Source organism: Hyposmocoma kahamanoa, unplaced genomic scaffold, assembly GCF_003589595.1.
Source record: "Hyposmocoma kahamanoa isolate Upper Pololo Valley unplaced genomic scaffold, ASM358959v1 65, whole genome shotgun sequence".
NCBI classification, from domain to species: domain Eukaryota; kingdom Metazoa; phylum Arthropoda; class Insecta; order Lepidoptera; family Cosmopterigidae; genus Hyposmocoma; species Hyposmocoma kahamanoa.
The window spans coordinates 7,600,248-7,623,776 of NW_020653853.1; the positions used below are offsets into that span (position 1 = coordinate 7,600,248).

The 23,529-nt window shown below is 38.0% G+C and overlaps 2 protein-coding genes across 2 annotated transcripts in view; one reads left to right on the top strand and one right to left on the bottom strand.

The window, feature by feature from the left end:
- The window catches only part of LOC113231438, a 182,282-nt gene extending 166,962 nt beyond the window's left edge, over nt 1-15,320 (top strand). The window contains exons 4-11 of the mRNA XM_026465758.1: nt 7,359-7,523; nt 8,092-8,441; nt 8,527-8,623; nt 8,774-9,004; nt 9,904-10,025; nt 11,489-11,693; nt 12,160-12,310; nt 12,640-15,320. Of these exons, the coding sequence (XP_026321543.1) occupies nt 7,359-7,523; nt 8,092-8,441; nt 8,527-8,623; nt 8,774-9,004; nt 9,904-10,025; nt 11,489-11,693; nt 12,160-12,310; nt 12,640-14,768 (3,450 nt within the window). The 3' untranslated portion in view covers nt 14,769-15,320. The remainder of the gene's footprint in view (nt 1-7,358; nt 7,524-8,091; nt 8,442-8,526; nt 8,624-8,773; nt 9,005-9,903; nt 10,026-11,488; nt 11,694-12,159; nt 12,311-12,639) is intronic.
- A 1,253-nt stretch (nt 15,321-16,573) lies between these two features.
- LOC113231259 (putative inorganic phosphate cotransporter) overlaps nt 16,574-23,529 on the bottom strand; it is a 45,075-nt gene continuing 38,119 nt past the window's right edge. The window contains exons 7-9 of the mRNA XM_026465493.1: nt 20,151-20,371; nt 18,219-18,519; nt 16,574-17,026 (exon numbers count right to left, since the gene is read on the bottom strand). Of these exons, the coding sequence (XP_026321278.1) occupies nt 16,832-17,026; nt 18,219-18,519; nt 20,151-20,371 (717 nt within the window). The 3' untranslated portion in view covers nt 16,574-16,831. The remainder of the gene's footprint in view (nt 17,027-18,218; nt 18,520-20,150; nt 20,372-23,529) is intronic.

Below are 23,529 nucleotides of genomic sequence, written 5' to 3' on the forward strand. Positions count from 1 at the left end.
TGGAGACCATATATCTGTGGTCTCGTGCGCCAGATCGAGATACTTACGATGTTCTCGGTTTCTGTTGTCACGAAGCCCTCGTCACGCGGGATGGTATTATTACCATTATATATATTAACCGGGATGGACTATTAAGTCTGTCCCGGCTTCGTACGTGGACTAAATACTAAATGATCTCACTTATCTTTAAAATACAAATCTTCTGACCATACTATACTTCGTACAATACACAGAGAACCTCAATGTACCCTTATATTTGTAAATCGGAAATATCGAACGCTAGTTACTCATAGTAAGCAGTTAAGTCACCTTTCACTTTCTTATGTCAAACATGTTTACTAAGCACGCCCTTCGGAGAACTACGCCATTTTCTACAAGTTTCTAATTTTCTTTGTAAGGCAGACAACGACATTTTATTACCATGTTTCTTAGTTGTTTATGTTTAGAAATGATTGCGTGAATGTTCGTATTGGTTATACAAAACCGAATCGTATAAACACGCCCGAAAACATTACATAGGAATTGACGTTGTCATACTCTAATGGTAGGTAATGCAATACCATAAGGTAGGTCAATGATCTTAAGCCAATAAAATGTGTCACTTTTTTAACACGTTCATAGTCACCCACATAAATGCCGTAAGTTCACCGGGATTGTGTGAAATAGTAGATTGGTTTTGTCTTTTACTCTCACGTTATATAAAATATATTCAAATTATATTGTTATTTTAGATAAATTACACCTCATATAAAAGACTACCCAATTCACAAGTTTAAAAAATTAGGGCTTGTTCTACAAGTCCAACCAAAATATTTGACATTGAAGTAGTATGTAGTTGCGACTCCATAGGTATGCGTAGGCATATGGTTGATGCCAATTTGCGACTCCAGTAGGGCCAGCACGATAGGGCGCGAATAGCGCGAGAACGTCATAAAGCGCGAGATACTGTTATTCTCGCATAGAGATCTCGCACTTTATATCGCTCTCGCACATATATCGCGTCGCGCCCTGTCGTGCTAGCCCTACAGGTGGAGTCATTGACAGTGAATATGTTAAACTGCAATTTTGAACGTTACGTAAGCGACGTAAGGTACACATTTTCAACCGTTTTCTGACAGTTTATGCAGCTAGCTTGTGACCCATCATTATAAACTGTGTCATAGATTTTGGTTTCGGAATCGCATTTTTTAATTAAGAAATGATGCTCAAGTTCATGATTTAAAGAGATTGACCTAACTCTGGAAATGCGTAACGAAATATGTTGCTTTTATCTCTTCCCAATCTAATTCAGTGTCTTAGTAATTTAATTCCATTCTCTTCGAACACATTTCATACACGAGGAGCGCTAATTGGGGCAATCAGTGGTGTTACGTAAACGAAGGAAAGGGCGAGGTGACATTGAATGCCATCACATACTTATTAAGTATGTATTACGTGCCGATGTACAAGGGATTATATAACTTGTCTATCATCATAATTAATCACCCAATCGAGATTGAGTGATGACCAACGTAGTAACCTCATTTTAGGATGAAAGTGTCTGTGTGACTTTTTAGAATTAGAAACAAAGATCTTTTTATAATAAATTTCTTAATGAAATTTAGTTGTGTAAAAATTGAGATACCTTATGTAATTACTTCAGTATGACATTCCATAATATTGTAGACTTATAAAATTGATATTTTATTTGTTTTATTTTTCAAATTAGATAGACTGTTGAATTTAGTGATATATATCGAGTTCTTAGGTTTTCGCGATTGTTACACATACGATTTAAATCCGGAAAAATAGTTTCATTTTCTTTAGTGGTATATTTATTTTACTGAATATCATCTTTTTATTACCAAGTTATTAATATTTTTTGTGAAAATACTCCACTATGTTGGTGTTATTATTGATACAAAGGTCGAATGAACACCTGATCCTGCTGGATTCGAATCAGCACCTTCTTGCCTTCTTGCCAGGCCAGAGATAACCGTTCTCCCAACTGAGTTACGGAACGAATCGGCAGACCTCACAAATGCGTTTATGTGCTGTTGCTGAGCTTTGCTTTCGATACAAGTATTATTAGACGGTTTTTTTGTATAAAATATAAAATTTCGATTATTAAGGTAACATGGACCCATTTAGTGTTAGTAACAGTTACACTTAAATACTCATGTTAGTACATGTACACAAAAACGACGGAGAAGACATAAACACTACACTACTACTTATTTTTATGTATGTGGATCATAAAACAATTATTCACTTAGGGACAGTCGAGCCGGTTCGCTATCATGCTCAAGTGCTGTTGGTGCCGGCCCGAACCCGGCGCGCCAGGGATGTGCAACGTTTTCGCATCGTGATGTAGAAGCAATCGACACGTGCCTCCGCAGACGCGCTACAAGACCGCGCAGCCCCATCAGCACCCTGAATGCATTGTACTGTACTGAATATGCAGAGCACTACACCTACTGTTTCTGACTGAATGTAACCCACAGGAGAACCGTATGTGCCGTAGCGCCATCTGTGAGAAACCTATTATAATATATGTATATTATATTATTATTATGTCATAAACAACGCATTAGCATTTTGGTGACTATCGAGATAATGGCACTTAGTTTTTTTTGTTCTTTGAAAAATATCAATAACGCAGATTTTACTTAGCAATAAAACTGAAATAAATAAGATATTAAAAAATCGATTAGGAGGGGGTTGTAGATCTCGTTTTGCTGATTCCAGGTAGCTGAGAACTCAATTTTGTTAAAAATGTCGATTACGTTGTTTATGATAAGGACGGCTTATGTTTTGGTTTTTGTGAATCTAAATAAAAATTATGAAAACATTTTAAGCCACAATGAATGATAAATAACACCTTCTTTCACCTTTTGTCACAAAGAAATAAGAGGACGAAATTAACAACATTAAAGAGGAAATTAAGTGTCGAAAGGCAATTTGCACTCGCAAATGGTAACTTTCATATGAACCAGATAGAAATCGGGTCAAATCAGCAATCTGCAAATGCGTCGTTTGCCTTGAATCAATTATAAACATAACTGCAGCGAAAAAAAAAACAAAACAACATAACACAGATTCGAGCGTGATTGAAACTCTCCATTTTCGCCAATCGGCAAAAAATGCAGACGTAATTATCGAGTGAGCTCGTTTCTCTCGTGGCGCCATTATCAGGTGAAATTATTGCTTGACAATATCGGTTGAAGGTTTACTGCTAAAGGTTATTAACGATTCATAATACAGGAGTATGCATTTACTTGTTTATAAATTCACGGAACACGGTGACTCACCATGGAGGAAATTTGTTATCTGAATATTTTATATGTTTCAACACAGTGTAACGTGTAATCGTCTATAAATACGCACGAGATCTAACTTGAGATTCTTTTCTTAATGTAACACTGCAACCGGAACTGCAACACTAGCACATAGTCAACTTTGATATCTGAGTGACATCTCTTAGTAAAGGTCGGCACACAGCGGGATGGCTAAAGGCGGTGACACACATCCGACCATTGTTGTAACCGATACTACACGAACTGTCGACTCATCCTGGTGAAAACGAGACTTCGATACGATTGTTGATAACACATTTCACTTTTGTATAAATACCGTTTAGTAAAAGTTGTTTGTTTGCATAAAGTACGAAAGGTCAAGATTAAAGTTCGTAATTTGCCACGTTAGTTATGCACGACTTAGTTATTATAATGGAAACTATTTCGCCAATTACTATACAACACATTTCTGTATATTTTGTTAAAATTTTTATAATATTGGGATTTCGACCTGGTGGGACTTCACACGTCCACCATGCACCGTAGTGTTGGTGGTAGTGGACGTACCAGAGACGTAAAAAAAGAGAGTGTTTGACTTTCATATTCGTAATCATAACAAAACTAGAGGAATTGGTTCACAAAAAATCTCAATAAAATCCATTTTGATCGAAAAGCGACATCTGCGTCAGTTGTGATACCTGTAAAGATATCGGCTGCGGTGAGAAGGTTACTCAAATATCTCTTACTAGATGTCACTAGCGGCTACGAATGCCGAAAAAAGTCAATACAAAGATCTATAACAAAAACATATAGGAGAATTCGACGACCCGTGGCTCAGATGATCAGAGTTAATGTTACGGTGCAGCATGGACGTGGGTTCAGGTCCAACCAGGTCGACAAAATTTTTCTTTGTATATTTATTTTGCATCTTATGTAAATCTTTGAGCTCCATTGCGCTAAATTGATATCAAACACCATGAAAGTTGGCGAAGTAGGTTAATGACCTAAATGATAACTTGTGAATTTGTGAGGCTGTATAGCGCAACACAATACAGATATTAGTGGTAATGAGAACAATGTGTTATTCTCCACGGCGTTTAGAAGCCCCGTCCGAAGCGCTAATTATGGTTAACTGGTTATAATTAACGCTACATTAGATCTTACAAAATACTGTTCTTTGTAACTTCACAAAATTACACTTTGAGTCTTAAAATTTCACTTCTTGCAAACCACACACCCAGTCTGTATTGTAAACTGATGTCTATTTATTGTATAACATGTTACATCTTGTACAATATGCGAATTAGAACCCAAAGACAATAAGTTAGTATAGGAGTGAAACAGCAAAAGCTAACGACCTAAGGCGTGGCCGCTAAAACAGGAAACGACGGAGATAATGATAAATTTGTAAAAGCTCAGTCCATAAAGCATGGGCGACGCACTCGCATCGGGTTATCTCGTTTTAGGACAGTTCACTTGCTTATCTAACTTACGTCCTCACTTACTCTAAACTAAACATTTGACTTAGAAAGTGCAATTCCGTGTAACACGTCCACAGATAACGTTTCCATGTCTATCTGTTGCTCCAAATTCCCAGTATTTACCCAAGCTCACAGGTGGTGATTGAGGAGCAAACAATGCAACAACAAATGGCGTTTTAATGCCTAAAGAAAAGATTTTCAACTAATTCCCTTTTGACCGTTTTTTATCTTGAAAAGAACAAATATTTGCCTTTTGTTTACTAAGCTCAAATCCTCTTTACGCATCGCTCATTTTTTTAAATACCCAGAACACATTAAATGCGGGTTGATTTAATTGTACTTATCTCATTGATTTAAGCAGGAAATCTTTCATTTACTGAATGACGAAAGACTTTAATTTATGTTAACTTTTTGCAGTGTACATTTCCTATCGTGCACATGTCAACGCGAACTAGCGAAGCGTGCACTCAAACCTAACACTTCTCCAAATTCATAACTACAGCTGTCAAAATGCTTAAAAGTACATTTCTCAAGTGCTAACACATTAACACTTCACTGTTATCAAATTAAAATGACGCAGTATCGTACTGCTGTTGGTGTAATCACTAATCACACAAGTTTAAACTTCTAACGGTCTATGTCACGTCTATGTCAAGTTGCGCATTCAAATGAAAATCGTCGAGAGCGCGTTGGATCGCGTCGGCGCGCACGTTGACATGATTGTTTACAGTACAATAATTTTGTATCGTGTCCGCACAATGAGATCTTAATAGCTCCACAATGTTTGGCTATTTACTACTTACTTTTTGCACTTTAACAACCGTTAATACCTCTACAAATTATCCTTTAACACTAAGATAAAAAAAAATGTTTTAGCGTGTCAAATTCGCTCTACTTGCATCCCGTGATTAATGAAAGCGATCATTTTGACTTTGTAATCTTACAAAAGACTAGATGATGATAAGCAAAGCTCATATCGAGTTCAAAAAACATAATGGAGTCAGGTAGCACGCTACGACGACTAATGCTGGTCGTGATTCAAATGCATAATTTTACGATTCACTGAACACGACCACTTCAATCGAAACCATTCACTACCATTCAAAGAAGTCGAAGTCTTTTTACCGCTTTAAAAAACCAATTAAATTTATGTAAATTTTGATTAAGGGGATCGTTTGTCTCGCAGTTTGTGCAGATAATTTAGTGTGCATTCGAATGCGTTCTGCATTTATTCCCAAATGCTAACGCAATCGTGCGTACGTGACTTCGTTATTGTGTACTGCCGACACTTGTATCATTTAATGCTACAAGTATGTAGGCAGTTGAAGAAATACCTTAAAATATAGATACGGTGTTCGTGTATTTCTCACGGGCCTTTGTCCTTTCGTAATAAGGTAGTATTGTGGTGGACACGCTTGAGGGATTCGTCGTGAGGCGCCCGGGAAGTTACCCTCAGGACGTCGACGTCGCAAGAACACGTACGATGCGATGAGAATTTTATATTACAATCGCTGCTTCTCAATAGAAACTTAATAGACTGTTATACTCGGTTCAATGCATATTGAGTTTGTATATTATTTTCTCAAGGGTTTGTCTAGCGTTAAAGGATATTTTTTGTTACTTACTGTTATTGTGTTAACTCCAACTTTCTCATTACCGTGTACAATCGGTGCATAAATTATGTATTATTAAAAGTTCTTCTATTACTAGCGACACTTCCGCTTAAGAGCGTGACTCTTTAAATTGTAAATACTCGGATGTGCCTATCTACTAAACAACTATCTAGGACGGTTCATTCTTAGTTCATTCTGATGACCTCGAAGATCTTGAGGAGCATTGACTGCAGAAATGCCCGACCTTGTGGTGGTATATGGTCTACTTTGTAGTATTATATAAAAATATTTTTAAAAAATCGTCCTTATTTGACATGCAAAATACATTTTAAAATACAAACAATTATAAAATATTAAACAATTCGTTCATAAATACAAAAAAAACAATAGAAAAAGTAGGAAAAAGAATTGAAAAAAAAAGTTAAAACAAATAAGCATAAAAAAAGCATGTCAAAAAGGTCCATGACTCAGCATCTGAGGACTATGCTAATCACATAATCCTCGCTGATACCATGGCCTGTCATAAAAATTGAACATCACGATTTCAAAAAAGTAAAAATAAAATTCTAATACTAATACAATCAGACACTAAATCAATTAAATTAAATTAAATCGAATAACAACAATAATATAAAAATATCAGTTATGTAGTGTGAACATTGACTTACAAATAAATGGACGACGGGTCTAATACAAAAACCACGAAAAAATGTCCCAAGTCAACCTATTTAAACGTAGTGACGTGTAAAGGAATATGAAAAAGCTAAAACGTTGAATTTAAATTCTAATGTCACCGCAGTACTGTCTAATTTTGCTTGCTTCGCTGTCAGTCGAACAAACGAAGACTAAAGCGTGAATGACGCTCTGTATACGATTTTAACGCCCTATAAGTTCGGACACTTTTTAGCGCGGACCCGACGTCCATGTAATTGTAAGTCAATGAGTGTGAATGTTTTATATATAGACTCAGGATGTTTTTCTTGTTTCAGATCGAGCGGTTGGCGCAATATGAGCGACTGGTGGGCGGAGGCTGCGCTCCGCGACGTGCTGCGCGACTATCAGACCTGGAGCGCGTGCAGGATCTCTTTCCACACGATTACCTCGCCTTGCACGATGCGGATGCACCTGCTGCACTTGCCTCGCACCATGCTCAGGTTCGTAACTCCGATACAATAACAAGCGGCCGCAGTAACTCAACCACTTAATCGATCTCAATTTAGAGAACGAATTTTTAAAAAACTTATTAAGGTTTGGATGTCGTGAAGCGTGTTCTCAAAAAATGCAAATACTAAGTATAGGTTTAAATTAATCGTCTTTTTTACTGGCACAACGTAATATTTTCTTGAATTAAAACTTGTTGGAGTTTGAGTGTCTTGAAGTCTATTCATAAAATTTGAAAATACGTACAGATGTAGGTTGACCACCATGGCCCCGGGCGGCACAGTATTGGGGGCAGCGGCGAGCCCTGACTTAACAAAATATTCTTTTTTACTTAAAATTAGAAAATAAATGCCATTGTTTAAGAAAACGAACCATGATCCTGAACAATACAACAACACAATCGAGCCGAGCCAGTTAGAACCATGTCAGAACGAACTACTTTTGTAATCGTGAAAATAGAGAAGACAACAAATATAAGATTGGCCCCGAGCGGCAGAAATCATCGCTATGCCACTATTGACTCCCGCCTTATTTATAGCACTACTGTCCTTTTCTTTACAGAAATCAAAAAGTCTTCGCAAACGCCCAAGTCTGGACATCGTCACGCCCAATAGCAGCTCGTTGTCTCCTAGGACATTCATCATGGAGGCGCCCGTCCAGTTGTGCCCGTTGGGCACTACGTCCCCACCGCTAGATCGTCATTTGTTTCTATTCAGCGACCTGCTGCTCGTGGGCAAAGCACGAGGCACAAATTGCTTCAAATTGAAGGAGAGTGTGAGACTGGCCGAATTATGGATATCGCTCCCTGATGGTGATGATACAGGCTTCCTTATTGGTTGGCCCACGTCTACGGGGGTTGCCAACTATCTCGCCACCTACCCTACGCAAGCTGCGCGCGATACTTGGTACAGGTACGGTATCCCAACACAATTAGTACATCTACTGGTACACGTTTATATGAATTGTTGTTCTCACTGCTTCGTTTTGTTATTACAGGAAAGTGCAAAATGCACTAAACGCGCAATTGGCCACGGAACCAAAGTCGACAAACATCCAGATCTTCTATAAAGACTTCACAACAAGCATTGAATTTGTAAGTAACTATTTTCTTTTGCCAAAGCTGTCAACAAAGTCCCTAATTCGAATAATAAAATAAAATGGAAATAAAACTGAATTCTATGACTAAATATATGATTTTTATTTGTTGCAAACGAGTTTAAATATTACTATTTTATATTTTCAGTGTAAAACGGTATCCGTGGGTCCAGAAATGAGCGCCAGATGCGTAGTGCGTCAAGCGTTACACGTTCTTCAGAACGGAGGTACAGAAGGCGAGGGTGAGGCCGAAGGTGAAGGAGAGAATGAAACGGAAGGTCGATTGGGAGCAGCCACCGAATTTACGCTATGTGTACGCACTGCTCGAGACGCACCACCCACTCCGCTGCACGGAATCGAAAGACCACATGCCATTCAGGTATGAACACTAATGCATAAAACTCAATGTAGTTGTCATATTTTGGACCCATATGACTTGTTATCATCTAAGTTTTTTTATGAAACCAAGTGACGGGACGAACAAGTCTTGCGCCTGATGGTAAGCAACACACCTGTTGCAGCTTTAAATCGCAAAGATCTAAGGGGCACCGCTACTGCGAACGTAACCCTGAGACATAAGTTGACAAGTCCCATTGTACTTGTAATTACACCAGTAACAATTATTAAGGAATTTAACAGGGCAGTAGTACCATAGTTGGTCGAACACTTGCCTCTTATTTGCCGAGTGTTTTTGAACCTACATGTACTTTAGATAGCCATCCACTAACTAAAACTCGACTAAGTGACAAGTGGTCAAATATCCTTTTCAAATAGAAAAAGATAGAGCACAAAATTCTCTTTTAAAACAGTTAAAATTAGGTAACGTGTTCAACTTATCGGAAGTAACCCTCATGATGCATAGCTGAGATATTATTAAACTTCAATGTTTCAGTCATTTTCATTTCAATATTCTTAAACTGAATTGTGATTTTTATGATATCTCAAAAAATGTGTTGTCACTTCGGACGGCTGTACTACTTACTTATCACTTGCGTTTATTGGGGGAGACATCGTAATACAACTTACATGGCCGAAGAGGTAAATAAAACTTTTTGAGTACACGTTAATGTCCTTAACACGTAACCAGATAACTGCAAATAAAGCCATAATAATCACATTACAGGTGTCCCATTCTCAGCAGAAATACATACATGTGTTATGATTATGATGATGAATATAATATAACATATTTTGGATATTTTGTTGTTTTATGAAATTGAAGAATAAAACCATTTTGATTGAGAGCGTTATCTCACGCAATAATTGTTTTATTTCCAGATGTCGCGAATAAGACAAACATTGTCCAATGAAGACGGTTTCGACTTGGAGCATGTCAACTCCAAAAATAATCCGTGCGGGCTGGTCTTCGAATTGAAGAAAAAAAACCAGAGTATAAAAAAGTAAGTAAAATTCATAATTGTAATTAATTCACTTCAGCCGTTTAATGATTTTCAATATATTTAGTCGGTTTGCTTTTTATAAAAAAGTTACAATTATTTTTTGTGATAATTTAGTTATTATAACGTTTGCTTCTTATGTAAGAGAACCGGTTGGATTCGCACCGAAGTACGGGCTCTTAAGTCATTTTCGAATAAAACACACACATCAAAAGTATCTAGGGATCAAGCACGTTATTGCCAATTCCTAAAAATCTGGTTTTTTTTTAATGAATTTTGTTTAACACCGATGGACTTTTTTTATCTATTTCATAATTTGATTTTGAAAATAAAAATAATAATAATAATAATAACGCACACACTCAACATAGCCCCGCACTAGGGAAACCCTGTGTCGCGGGTGCCATGGACACACACATAGACAACCACAAATTACACCCAAACTCACGAGAGAAATAAATGTAGGCCATACAAATATTTCTCCCGGCCCGGGAATCGAACCCGGGGACCTCTGCGTGGCAGTCCGGTATGGTAACCGTTCGGCCACGGAGGCAGTCAAAATGACAAAAAGAAATCCATTGGTGTTAAAAAAACATATTAATAGAAATAGAAACCATTTATTGCAACGCCACAATATAAAATAAGGCACAAACAAAGACTAATATAAGTAAAACCAGAAATAACACAAGAAAACAATGTAACAACATTTAAATAACAAGTTACATAATACTGTACTAACATGTGTGCGGCTGTGACGTGCACAAGTGTCCTAATCTCCTAAAGTCACAACCAAGACCAGGCTTTGACGCTGGTTTTCAATGGGCCCTAGTCGAGTAAGTGACGGACGTGTGCAGTATTAAAAACGATTTTCAGTTATTAGCAAAAACATGCTCGATCCCTAAATACTTGTGATGAGTGTATGACTTTGTTTAACCATAAAGGAGATCTTGATTATACCTGCACATGAGCTTCGTGATCGAATGGCTTGCACACCCGTTTTCATGGCGTCACCATCTCTGAGATCCCTGGTTCTATCTATCCCCTGCCGGATCAGTGTAGAAAAACCAACTTTTCTATGTTGTCTCCGGTCTGAGTGTTTGTGACATCGTCGTTGTTTCTATAACACAAGTGCTTTAGCTACTTACTTTGGGATTAGTGCAACGTATGTGATGTTATCTAATTTTTTTTAAATTATTTTTTAAACTTTTTACCTTTGTCGTTTTAACATGTAGTCTATTTAACGATATGGCCGTTTTGCTACTAAGTCATTGCAAGTTAAAGTATTTCGCATAGATGGTCGTTTTGCGACCCAGTCCTTGTGCTGATCATGTCATTTTGAAGATATAGTGATTATGATACCAACCTCGGTTTAGTCCTTTAACCTTTTCTTAAGATGACACCGGTGCTTAATATTGAGATGTGTGAAGTGTTAACATAGGAATTGATGGTGATGTTCGACTTTTTAGTGGCAGCGCGACTCCAGGCCGTGGTTTGAGACTGCTGCGTCGCGGCGGGCGGTTATTCGGAGTGACCCTGACGCGACTCTGCAATGGCACGCCACCACCAGCTTTGCTTCATGCCCTTAAACGGCTCAGGGTCACAGCACCCTTGACACATGGTGTCTTCCGCAGAAGTGCTAATGCTAAAGCTTTAAGACTTCTTAGAGATAAGGTAAGAAAACTATTAAAGTGACTTGAACCCACGACCATATTGCACTTATCAACTGAGCTACGGGTCAAGCTATCGAGTTGTCGAAATTCTCCGTGTTTTGTTAAAGATTTTTGTATTGAATCTGAGCCGCTAGTGATATCCAGTGAGAGATTTTAGAACCTTCACCGCAGCCAGTTTTCGATCTTTGTAATTATTAATAATCACAATAAAGCTAGTGGAGTTGTTTCATAGAAATCTCTGTAATACGATTTGGTTATATTTCAATTTTTCTCAGATGATTTTTTTATTGTTTTTTATCTGCCTTGTCTAGTTGCATTGTTTTAAATGCAGGCATCATGATGCCAAACCCGCGTACATGCGAATACTACCTCAGTTCAAAGTCCTTAAAAGTATGAAAACAAGAACTAGGCGGAAATGCTTTACTGCATCAAGGAATAAAACTCTCATAATGTTGTTTTTATGACAGCTGGACACTTTAGGCCCATGGGCTGAAGGCTGTGCAGAGTTGGATCGAGCTCCAGTGCTGCTGCTAGCCGCGTTGGTAAAGGAGTTCTTTAGAGCATTACCACAGCCGCTGCTTGTATCGGAGCTGTATCCCTCATGGCTACAAGTGCTGGGTAAGCTATTTAGGAGTAAATATGAAGATGCATAGCATCTGTTCTTCGAGTGGGTTCGTGCGGAACCTATCAGGGTACGGGTATTTTGGTAGATTTAACGGTGGTTTCAATCCGTTTTGTCTGAACGTACAAGTATTACCGCGTACATGTTTTAGTTAGGTAGTGTTTTTATTTACCTGTTTTCTTTATGTATTGTTTTTCTGAAGGGGCTGGCATGTTCAATAGTGATCAAAGCTATTAAATAAGTAAAGAGTTAAAAAAAAAGACAGAAATAAATTTTCTAACACATACCTGCCGTGATTTATGTAAATTATATCTTTGTCTTTCAGGTTTGCCTCAGACAGAAAAAGTAACCGCCGTGCGATCATTACTGCTGAAGATGCCAAAAGCTCACTACAATATGCTAACATATTTCGTGTGCCTCCTGCAAGCGATCGCGAAGAAATCTAACATCAATCTTATGTGCCCGATGAATCTCGGCGTGTGTGTCGGTCCAAGCCTTCTTTGGCCCAGTACCCCTTGTGATAAAGCTCCCAAAGCAGTGCCAATGGTTGTTGAACTCCTCATAGTGAAAGCAGAAGCCCTTTTTGGTCCACAAATTACCGGTCTCCTTGGAAATGGGTCTCCTGAACCATCAAACGCGCTTCTAGACTCGGGCGCTGAAGAAAGTGATAGCCTACACTCTGTTGGAATATCCCTGGATTCCATGGAACTTTCAACGCCACGGAAGGAGAAACTATCCCTCAGCAGAGATTCAGGCTTGACTTTGTCAGAAGATGATTCTAACAGCAACGGAGGTAATAGCCCGGCACCGAGAAACATTCTGCATAGTCTGTCAGCACCGACATGCAATCTGCAGCAGGACTCCAAAGTAGTGGCACGGTACCACATCGATAATCACAACGTCAATGGACTACCCCAAGTAGTTCAACGACAACAACAAAACATTTACTCGAATAAAACAGACATTTACAACACTGTCAACGAGGACTTGTACACTTCATCGTATATTGGAGATCGATACATGCATAAATCAGTAAATATTGGAATCTCAAATGGTCACGAGGAAAGAAAAGGGAACTATGTCACCAAAACGGCAGTGCAACGCTCAACGGCTGACATTTACGGACAAAGCCCAGCCAAATACTTAACAGGGATGGAGCCGCAAAAACCACCGAGAAGTAACGTCTCTAAAGCAGCGCGCACTTCAAAAGTTTACAGCATGTTTGCTGAATCACAAGAACCAGAGAAAAACACAAATAACAAAAATTTTAATAGAGCTAAAAGTTCAGATAATCTATTAGAATCTAAACAGGAATCAATCGAAAACAAACGCGACTTTGTGTCTAGTCAAGAAAACATAGTTTACAGTAATATTCAAGATTTAGCGATGTTCACAGAGAATATTCAAAGACAAAACCACTATCAAACACACTCGGACATTGTATCGAACTCAAATTCCAATTATGCTCGTGTTTACACTGGTTGGGAGAAGAAGAGCCCTAATTATAGTAATAAATCGAATAATTACAACACGGAAAATATATATGGTCAAATGAACAAGAATCAAGGAGAATCCTCACAGAACAAATCTGATGGGAAGTTAACACCGGCAGCCACCATTTTTACTAGAAATGATTGGTCTCGTCAAGCAGCAAGGACGAAGAGTTTAGAAGTAAACGATGACGGGCACACTAACAATAACGTCGATCGAAATCGAAACGGAAATTATGAAATTAACGCTGGCCACTTTTGCCGTAAGCGACGTTCCGACCCCGCACACTTGTGCACCAAAAACTGCGCCGCCCCTTCAGTGGTCAGGGAACAAGAGAAAAACATGTTGAATCCACTACAAAATTCACACTCCTACGTTGACAACTCGCATGAGAATAGCCCTGAAGAAAGCAAAAAACAGAGACTCCGTAATTACAATAAATTAAACCAGTCTAAATCCTTAGCCAACATAATCGTGCAGAGTGATTCAGGCAGCAGTGATACACTGTACCAGCCGCAGAACTCATTCAACAGCCGATCAACGGAGTCTACCGCCAGTGAGAACTCCTTTGAAAACTGTTATACCACCCAATACATAGAGCCCTTGTACACATCAGTGTACAATCGCAGGAGGGATATATTCCACGAAGATAAGACGTCGATGTTTTCGTCTGATATCTATAAAGCTACTCCGACTGCCGTACAGCCGGTGTTTTCCGAGGAGCAGAAAAATAACAAGAAGCCCACTCTCATGCCGCCGCCTGTTCCGCCTAGGAAAATGGTATATCAAAGAGTGCTTAAGAAGTTCCAGCCTGTGCATGTGAACAAAGACGACAAAGTATCTCGTTCTAAATCTGTACCTCCAGTGTACAGAGATCCGCCAAATGGTACTGACAAGAATAGACAAAATGTTTTAGCATTGGACTGTTCCGAATCCGACACGGAATCAGAATCTTACGTTTAAAAACCTGCATTCGACTGTCGTCGTTTTGATTGCGTGCAAATTGGCTCCTTGGTGCACATTATTGATGAGCAACTAAAACATGATGTTTGAAGAACAAGGTTTGTAGACTGACGGTCTCGTAAAATACCGATTGTGACTTATTTTTACGGTTTGTTGTGTAATGTATGTTACATTTATTTAGAAGTCATTATAACAGCATTAAATTTAACCCTAGATTGTGTCCATCGTCTTGTGTTTCCCGCCTTAAAAGTTTAAAGTGACCATAACCTAAGTTGTTTTGGTGATGTAATTCCAAAGACGTAAGAGTAGTTTGCAAAGTTAATGGTATTATGTAAATGGATTTTTTTTTTCAATATAATTAATTGATAATTACGCGTTGTAGTTGAATGTTTTATATTAATACCAGCCACCTTGTTATTAAAAATTAAATATATTTTGAGTATGTAGACGTCTTGAATTAAAAATACGTAATTCTTTAACTATATTTGTGTCATGTATGTTTTAAGAGTTAAATAAAATATTATATTGATGTAAAAGAAAGGAAAGTATGCCTGTGTATATACTGTATGATAGACATATACTAAAATATATTACATGATTTTTAAATATAACCAACGGTCTTTGTTAATATACCTATCCCATTTATATTAAGTTATAAGTTAGAAATCAAATAAAACGACTCATATGCTAAATTTAAATAAATTCATTAATCACAGTCATAATATACAAAATCAAATTTAAGACATATTTTTCAATAGCGAAACTTAACTATTTATTTTTGTTACAATAAGAGATAATATTATTTATTTACAGAAGAAAAAATCATACGAAAAAAACGACTTAAGCTGTAGTTGAGACAATACACAATACTTTGAATATCAACGCGTTCTCAAAGCATAATAAAATTTGAAATACCATAATATCGCCACTTACTATAAATATTGCTTTACACTTCAGAAGACCCAAAGGCCTTTAGGAAACTGACAGACATAAATTATCATTGGGTGTTAACTTAATTACTCTACATCCTTATAAATTCCATTAATTACACTAAGAAGTACTTTTATTACGGTTACCTCTGAAATTACCACAAAATATCTAGGATTCTATTACATTTTGTTCGAATAAGGGTCAATTTATATAGTGGCGGAACGGAATGGAAGCTAATTTTTGTAACGATACATACGCGAAATGCGCTTGCATGCTCGAGAATGCTCGCGCAATCCGCGGAAGATTTTGGCTCTATGTAGTTTGTATGTTACAATGAAGCTTATTATGCTATGTACAATACCGTTACAAAAACTCGCTTCCATTCCATTCCGCCGCAATATAAATCGAGCCTATGTAGGAATATAGAGTAGGGAATATTAATCACCTAAAATATTAACTTTAGGCGATTCATCATGGTAAAAGTTGTTAATTTTCAGAGCAATGCAAAAACAAAACAAAAATGTCTTTCCTAACACCAACAGTCAGAGTCTATATTTGTGTATTTTATTCTATTAAACACAGCAAATGTCATTAATTGCCGCTCGTAAAATATTAATTATATCAAAAGCTTTTGAGATACCAAATAATTTGTGATTTTGATATATACTTTAAAACAAAAGTTAAATTCTGTCATCATTATTTGATTTTTTTCATCAACTTAAACGCTCACGTCATATTGTTATCGTATGTTTGAAACCTAACAAAAATAAAGTAAATCGCTCTTTTCATAATTACTAAGTATCTTTCACTTAACTTAAAAGTTTATAATATTACTTAATTAAATAAAATATTTAATTAATTAAATAAAAGTTATAGATAAAAACTTCCCATAAAAATTTTTGCGTCACTTTTTAATTAAATAAAATAAGGTGTTTTAAGGAAAAAAGTTTCCATTGCGGCTCTAATCTACACGTACCAATGCACAGACGCAGAAGTGGTCGGTCAAAAATTCCAAATACTTATAAAATTACTTCATTTGCCATCATCTGGTGCATAATTTATCTACCTTAATTCCCCATAATAAGGTACTTTCTTCTGCGAATTGAAACGTCCTATATCATAGAATCAAATGTCTATGCTTTAATTGGTATCGTGACGGTGGTGTCGGTGGAGTTAGTACTGGGTCGCTTGTTTTCCTCTTCAGGCTCTGGAGTAATGTAATTCCACGACTGAGTTTCTGCTGAGCCAAATAACATGAAATAGATCGCCGACGCAATATATAAGGAGGCCCCTGTGAAGAACACTGGTCGCCACTCCGCGAATGAATTCTGCAATATAATTAACATTGTTTAAATTACTTTCTTTATAATACCATGAGACGGGACGAACAAATCGTGGGTTTGGTGGTAAGCGACACGCCTATCCATAACAGTTGCAGTGCCACTTAGTGCTTTTAATGTTAAAGATCTTAGAGGCACTGCCACAGTGGCCATCACTCTTAGACATAAGTTGACAAGTCCTATGTACCTATAATTTCACTAGCACCCTTAGGCTTCATTTACATTGCAGCGAAACGGAATGAAATGGAAGCGTCAATTTCACCCCGCTACGCGAGAAGGCGCGCCCAGTCGCTGGAATGCTCGAACATTCTAGGGAATGCTATGCTATAAGCTGGAATGCTCGAGCATTCCCTAGAATGTTCGAGCATTCCAGCGACCGCGCCTTGACGCTGTAGTATGTCGTCGACGTTTGAAGTCACACTGCGCCTGCCTTCGCGGCACGTCCCGCCAAGAGTCGCCGACGGCAGCTGCGGAATTTCCGCAGAAGAAGCATTTCGAGCATTCGCGAGATTTCCGCAGAAGAAGCGTGACGTGACTTTTGGCTCGTATCTATTTGTACGTTACACAATTGACCATAAAGTTCATTATGTTATGTACAATATCGTTACAAAAATTCGCTTCCTTTCCGTTCCGCCGCAATATATATTGAGCCTTACCCTTCCAACCCGGAAAGCGATAATGTTCACATTACTGCTTGCCGGCAGAAATAGATCAGGGGGCAGTACTTCCCTGGACGAATTCTTTCACAAGGAGTTCTACTGCTACTAAAAGTACACAGCAACAACAATAAGTAAATATATTTTAATTTATCTATAACTATAATGGAATAGACTGAACAAATTAAAGCGATATTGCGTACTTTCATGTATTAGACAGCAACGAACGTAGTTTGAGATGCAGATCGTCCGATTTTGTTAATTAGTGATACATACATACATCACATAAGTACAATTATATCTATTTGTAAGGTACATTTTTGCTTTGTAATTCAGGGACCTTGGTTCAAAATTACCAAGGAAAATCAATAAGTAATTAAAAACATACATATATAAAAAAATGACACCAAGCTGTACATGTATTCCGGACGTCGAAAATAACTTTTGTAAACATATGTTTAATTTACTTTACTAATTAGTTTAAGTTTAGTCTAAACATATGTCTAAACGTGCGTTTTACTTACCCCGTTCTTAGTGTAATAAGCCGTTACCATCGGAGTGATAAACCCTGCAGTATTTCCGATTCCATTTGCAATTCCGTACAAAGAACCCGCGAAGTTAGGTGCTAAGTCTTGGTGGTTGACAAGATTGGTCAATGTAGCTGCGCCGTTCGACCCCATGGAGAATGTGATAAGGGCGACAGAGAGAATGGGTGCGCAGCCAGTGTAGCCTAATGCGATGAGAAGTAGACCAGGCACGATGTGAGAGAACAGGCAGAAGAACTTCCTCATGAATGTCATTGATACTATGTTCTGTTTCACGATTCTGCAATGAGAATGAAGTACTACAAAATATTCTTACGCAGAGTTACCTTATAATTAAAAATATTTTTATAAATTCTATAAATTCCGTATCAGTGTAGAGTCACTTCATGAAACTTCAATAGTATATAGACTTTGCGAAGTCTAGACATGAATAAAGTTAGCGGGCCAGATGGTATTCCAGCAATAGTCCTGCGTAACTGTGCGCAAGAGTTGTCTCCTGTTTTCACACAAAGTGGAAGCTTGCAAACGTGCAACCTGTGCCCAACAAAGGAACCTATCTCAGTCACATACTCTGCAATGATATATTAATTCCAGGTGCCTTTGGGTATGCTGATGACAGCACAGTTGTGGACAGGTACTTGACTAATGCTAGGGTCAGTGGAGAAGAAAACCAGTGTTGTCGAGAGGTCATGGTTAGTCGTTTGAATTTGGCACTCAAGTCAGTCTCCGATAGGGGCGATGCCAACCTTGTAAAATTTAATGCTACCAAAACGCAGGCGTGTCTGTTCTCGTCGTGGTGAATTTTCACCGATCCCAAGGCGCCGACTCAACCGGCGAGAGGTAAACCGAGGGGGGGGGGGGGGAGTTAGTGTAGGTAGGCAGGCCCTCCAGTCTGGAGGGAGAATCCATGTCCAAAAATGCAGCAAGGAAGTTTGGCATCCTTTCCAACGTGAGGCATTACTTCACACCGGAACAGTTGCTTCAGCTATACCAAGCACAAGTCCGGTCGTATATGGAGTACTGCAGTCACTTAAGGGATGGCTCAGCTAAATACCAACTGGCCACCTTGGACCAAACGTGTCAAGAGGCTTAAATATATTAGAACTTGGCAGGTTAATTAGAACCATCATACATACATTATATTTAATTTAGAGCTCGTATGTTCAAAAATAAAGAAAGAGAATATATGTATATAGTAATTTTAGGACATGTGACGTATTTTGGTTGTTCTAAGACCTGTTCTAAGTCACTAGGAAATTTTTATAATTTTAGAACGCATACACATACACTTATAAAATATTTCTCCCGGCCCGGAAATCGAACCCGCGATCTATGCGTAGCAGTCCAGCATAGTAACTGTTCGCCCACGGAGTCAGTTTAAATTGTCTTTAAATTGTTTGTTACGCATAAAGTAAGTATTGGTAACTCACTCTCTCTCGCATTCGATATAGGCTAGGCTATGGTGAATTTTATGAGTTTTAAGAACGGTTTTATACTCATAACACAACAAAGCGAAAAATCAAAAGTATCAAAATGAAAGTGCAATGTAAGATTTAACGTACAACTGCGGTTTTTTATTTTTTTATTGTGACTCGGCAAAATGACTGCACCGCGCCTGATGGAAAGTGCGAATACAGTCCAGAGATGAGAGTAACGGATGGAAAACACAAATATCTTCACTCCGTCACTATCATTTTGCCGGTCTGGCCAAATGCTTATTCACACTACGTTTGAAGGACCCGATGTTATAGAGGGGAGGGAATACATGCGCCGGGAGTTGGTTCCACAATTTGATGGTTCGGCATAAAAACGAATTGCCAAACTTTTTAGTGCGGGACGGTATTGAACTGACCGTCCAACTGTGGCACAAGTCAGTGTGGCGGTACTGTGGCACAAGTCTAAAAGACTCACCTGTCACCAATTGCACCAAAGATCAATGAGAAAATCATTCTAGAGAGATAAGGCAGTGAGGAAAGCGTGCCAGTCGATGTCAGATTGAAGCCCAGTGCGCTGGACACGAACTTAGGTGCCGCTGTCATCACGAAGTACAGTCCCCAGTTGCTGCCGTAGTGCAGAATCACCATGGCAAGGAAAGGCAATGATGTGAAGATATGTTTCAACGGTGGTGCAACCTGGAAAGTCAAGTGTAAAATTCTTGTGAAAGTTGGTTAATTGAATTAGTCATTGAAAGATATTTGCGTCAAAAATTACATTAAAAATACCAAAGTATAAAAATTTATACGGAAAACAATTACTACAATATTTACAACTCAAAACTGAAATTAATGAACACAACATTAAACATAAACTAAAACAGTATTTTTTTTAAATAACTCAAAGTGTAATAAAAAAATAAATTAAGAACGCAATAAAATACTTCCGTGTGTTACGCCTACAAAAAAATAACTCTGGAATGTGTGACGTATTGGTGCACTGTGAATATTGTAAATCTAGAAACAGCAGATGAGATTGATACCTACCCTTAGAATAATAACGCATAGAAACCTAGCCCGCATACCCTAAGTGAGGCAAATTGTAGGGCGCCCTATGGGCCTACACGAGCGAGCGGGCTTTCAGTGCTCAAGGTCAAGTTGCACCGCGAACAGCTCAAAAATTTTTGCTAAAAATGACGAAATGTGCAGTAATTGGGTTTAAAAATAGATCAGACAAATATAAAATAGACACTAACATCACATTCCACAAGGAAGTAACGCGTTTCAACTTGTATTTTACACTAAAACAGAAAATTAATTTCGTTGCAACAAGATACGAAAATGTTGCAAAGTAACGGGTTTTTTCTCCCCATTTTGCTATTCTGTTTCAAAATAATTATATTACGTAATCGTGACAGTTGCAAAATTTCTACAAATGTACACCGCCGCAACAACGTTAGTAGGGAATTTACGTTAGCTATTTTTACGAAATATATTTAGTATTTGCCTTCATTAGTTTCATGTGAAAAATCATTATTCTTGTTCATCATACACTCATTTAAAAAAATTGTCTTGCCCAGACTCAAAAGTTCTTAACTAAAATTATTTCAGGAAACTAACACTGACTAAAAAGTCACCGTCAGTTCTCCAAAATCGTGTATAAATAACTTTCAGGTTCAGGTTCTTTATTGTTATCGTGTACTTTTCATGTAAACATACCCACAGATAATATCAGGCTATTTATATATTCAAATTCGATAGTCACACTTAAACTCGCTTGTAGGTTTTTGTTCATATATGAGTTAAATAAAAATTGGGTAGTATTTAATAAGGTGCCTACAGATTTGCTCGACATTGTCGATCGACAGTAACGATTGAGAATTATAGACGTTTTCGAGGAGTTTTAGAATGCTTATTACGAATGTAGCATTAATTTCTAAATCCAAGATGGTTGATAACAATTTTCAAAAATGTATTTTTGGTAAACCATAAGGAAATGGCATATATATCTGAATACAAGATGGCGGACAAGACTTCTAATTCTTCTTCTTCTAATTCTTCGCCATCTTGGATTTAGAAATATGTGCTATATTCGGAATGAGCAGCCCCAAATACCTTGAAAACGACACCCAACTTGCCATTATTCGAAAAATCGTGCCCGCCATCTTGGATTTAGAAATTAGTGCTATGTTCTTAATGAGCACCCCCAAATACCTCGAAAATGATACCCATATTGCATTTATTTTAAAAGTCGTGTCCACTATCTTGGATTTAGAAATAAATGCCATATTCGTGATGAGCACCTCGAATACCACGAAAACGATTCCCATATTGCATTTATTTGAAAAGACGTGTCCGCCATCTTGGATTTAGAAATGGAAAAGTCGTGTCCGCCTTCGTGTATTCAGATATAAATGCCATTTCCATAAGGATTACCAAAAATAAATTTTTGAAAATTCCTGTTACTTGATGTTGTCGATCAACAGTAACGATCGACAAAATCGAGCATATCTGTAGGCACCTAATCAACAGTAATGATCTACAAAATCGAGCAAATCTGTAGGCACCTCTAACTTAACGATGAGTTAAGCAAGATACAATTTCCCCACTTTTGAGGGAAACGTTATTCCATGGCATCATTATTTGTATATTTGTGTGCGTGCCGACGAGCGTAAATACAAGTTGCTTACGCCTACATGAATTTGATTTTTGCCTCACTTGTGACAGTTCGTTTTTTATGAAACTATCATTCTATGTGTTATTATTCTAAGTACCTACCCACATTTTTGCTTTTTTATTTTTCAGTATTGTTATTTTACTTGCAATTTATATAGCAAGAATTTATTTAGGTAATAGTACAAATGAGTCACGTTAGCGTAATTATTAATATTATTTTTTGTTTGCATTCTTCTTTATTGTTATTGTTTTTTTTTATTCGTTTAGTTTGTAACTTTTGATTTATTTACCGCGATGGTGAATGCCAAAAATGGTTTTTGTTACACCGTTAGCAGCCTAGATTTAAGTTCTTCTTTTTGTACCTGTTTCTTATTAAAAAAAAACAAACGATAGCGAACATTTTAATTTGATCATAAATCGTCGCTACGTGTTGTGAAGAATGTACGACGTAGAACTCGAAAACTAGATGTCATATTTTGTATACATATCTTTTTTATTATGGTACCAATTGACGGCGTCAACTAGCCGTGCGCCTAGTGGTAAGCAACAGGCCTGTCCATAATAGTTGCATTACCACTCAAGAGCTTTAAATCACAAAGATCTGAGACGCACTGCCACTACGCCCGTCACCCTGACACGTAAGTTGAGAAGCCTCACGTGTCTCGCGAGTGAAGCTAAGTTAGCTTTAGTTGACGTAGTCGCGGCATGTTTTCATACATCTGTTCACACCGCGAACTAAGCTAAAGTCGCATAGTTGGTTGCATGCAGCTACGTGAGCTATGCTAACTTAGCTTAGTTTCGCTCGCGGTGTGGCCTGTGCTTTAAGAACTATTCACATTAGACCGTGCAGGATGCGAGCCGAGACACGTACGAGGCTCGGATTGGAAATGCTGCGCACATTTTAGATGAAGTGATTAACATTACAACGTGTCGCGTATGTGGCACGGACGAGTGACGCCCAAGCTGCTTCCGAGCTCGTCCTAGCCTTGGATGCAGCCCGGCCCGCCTCGGCTCGTTGTAATGTGAACACTCACCAGTGCGTCGTACGCGCCCCGTCCGAGTGTGCGATTTTAAAAAGAGTGACTAATGATGAAAAATTAATTGATTGAACTCTGGGCGGGGAAACTAATCAAGTCCGTATAAATCTCTGGAAGGAGAGATACCCCACGGCATCACTCATT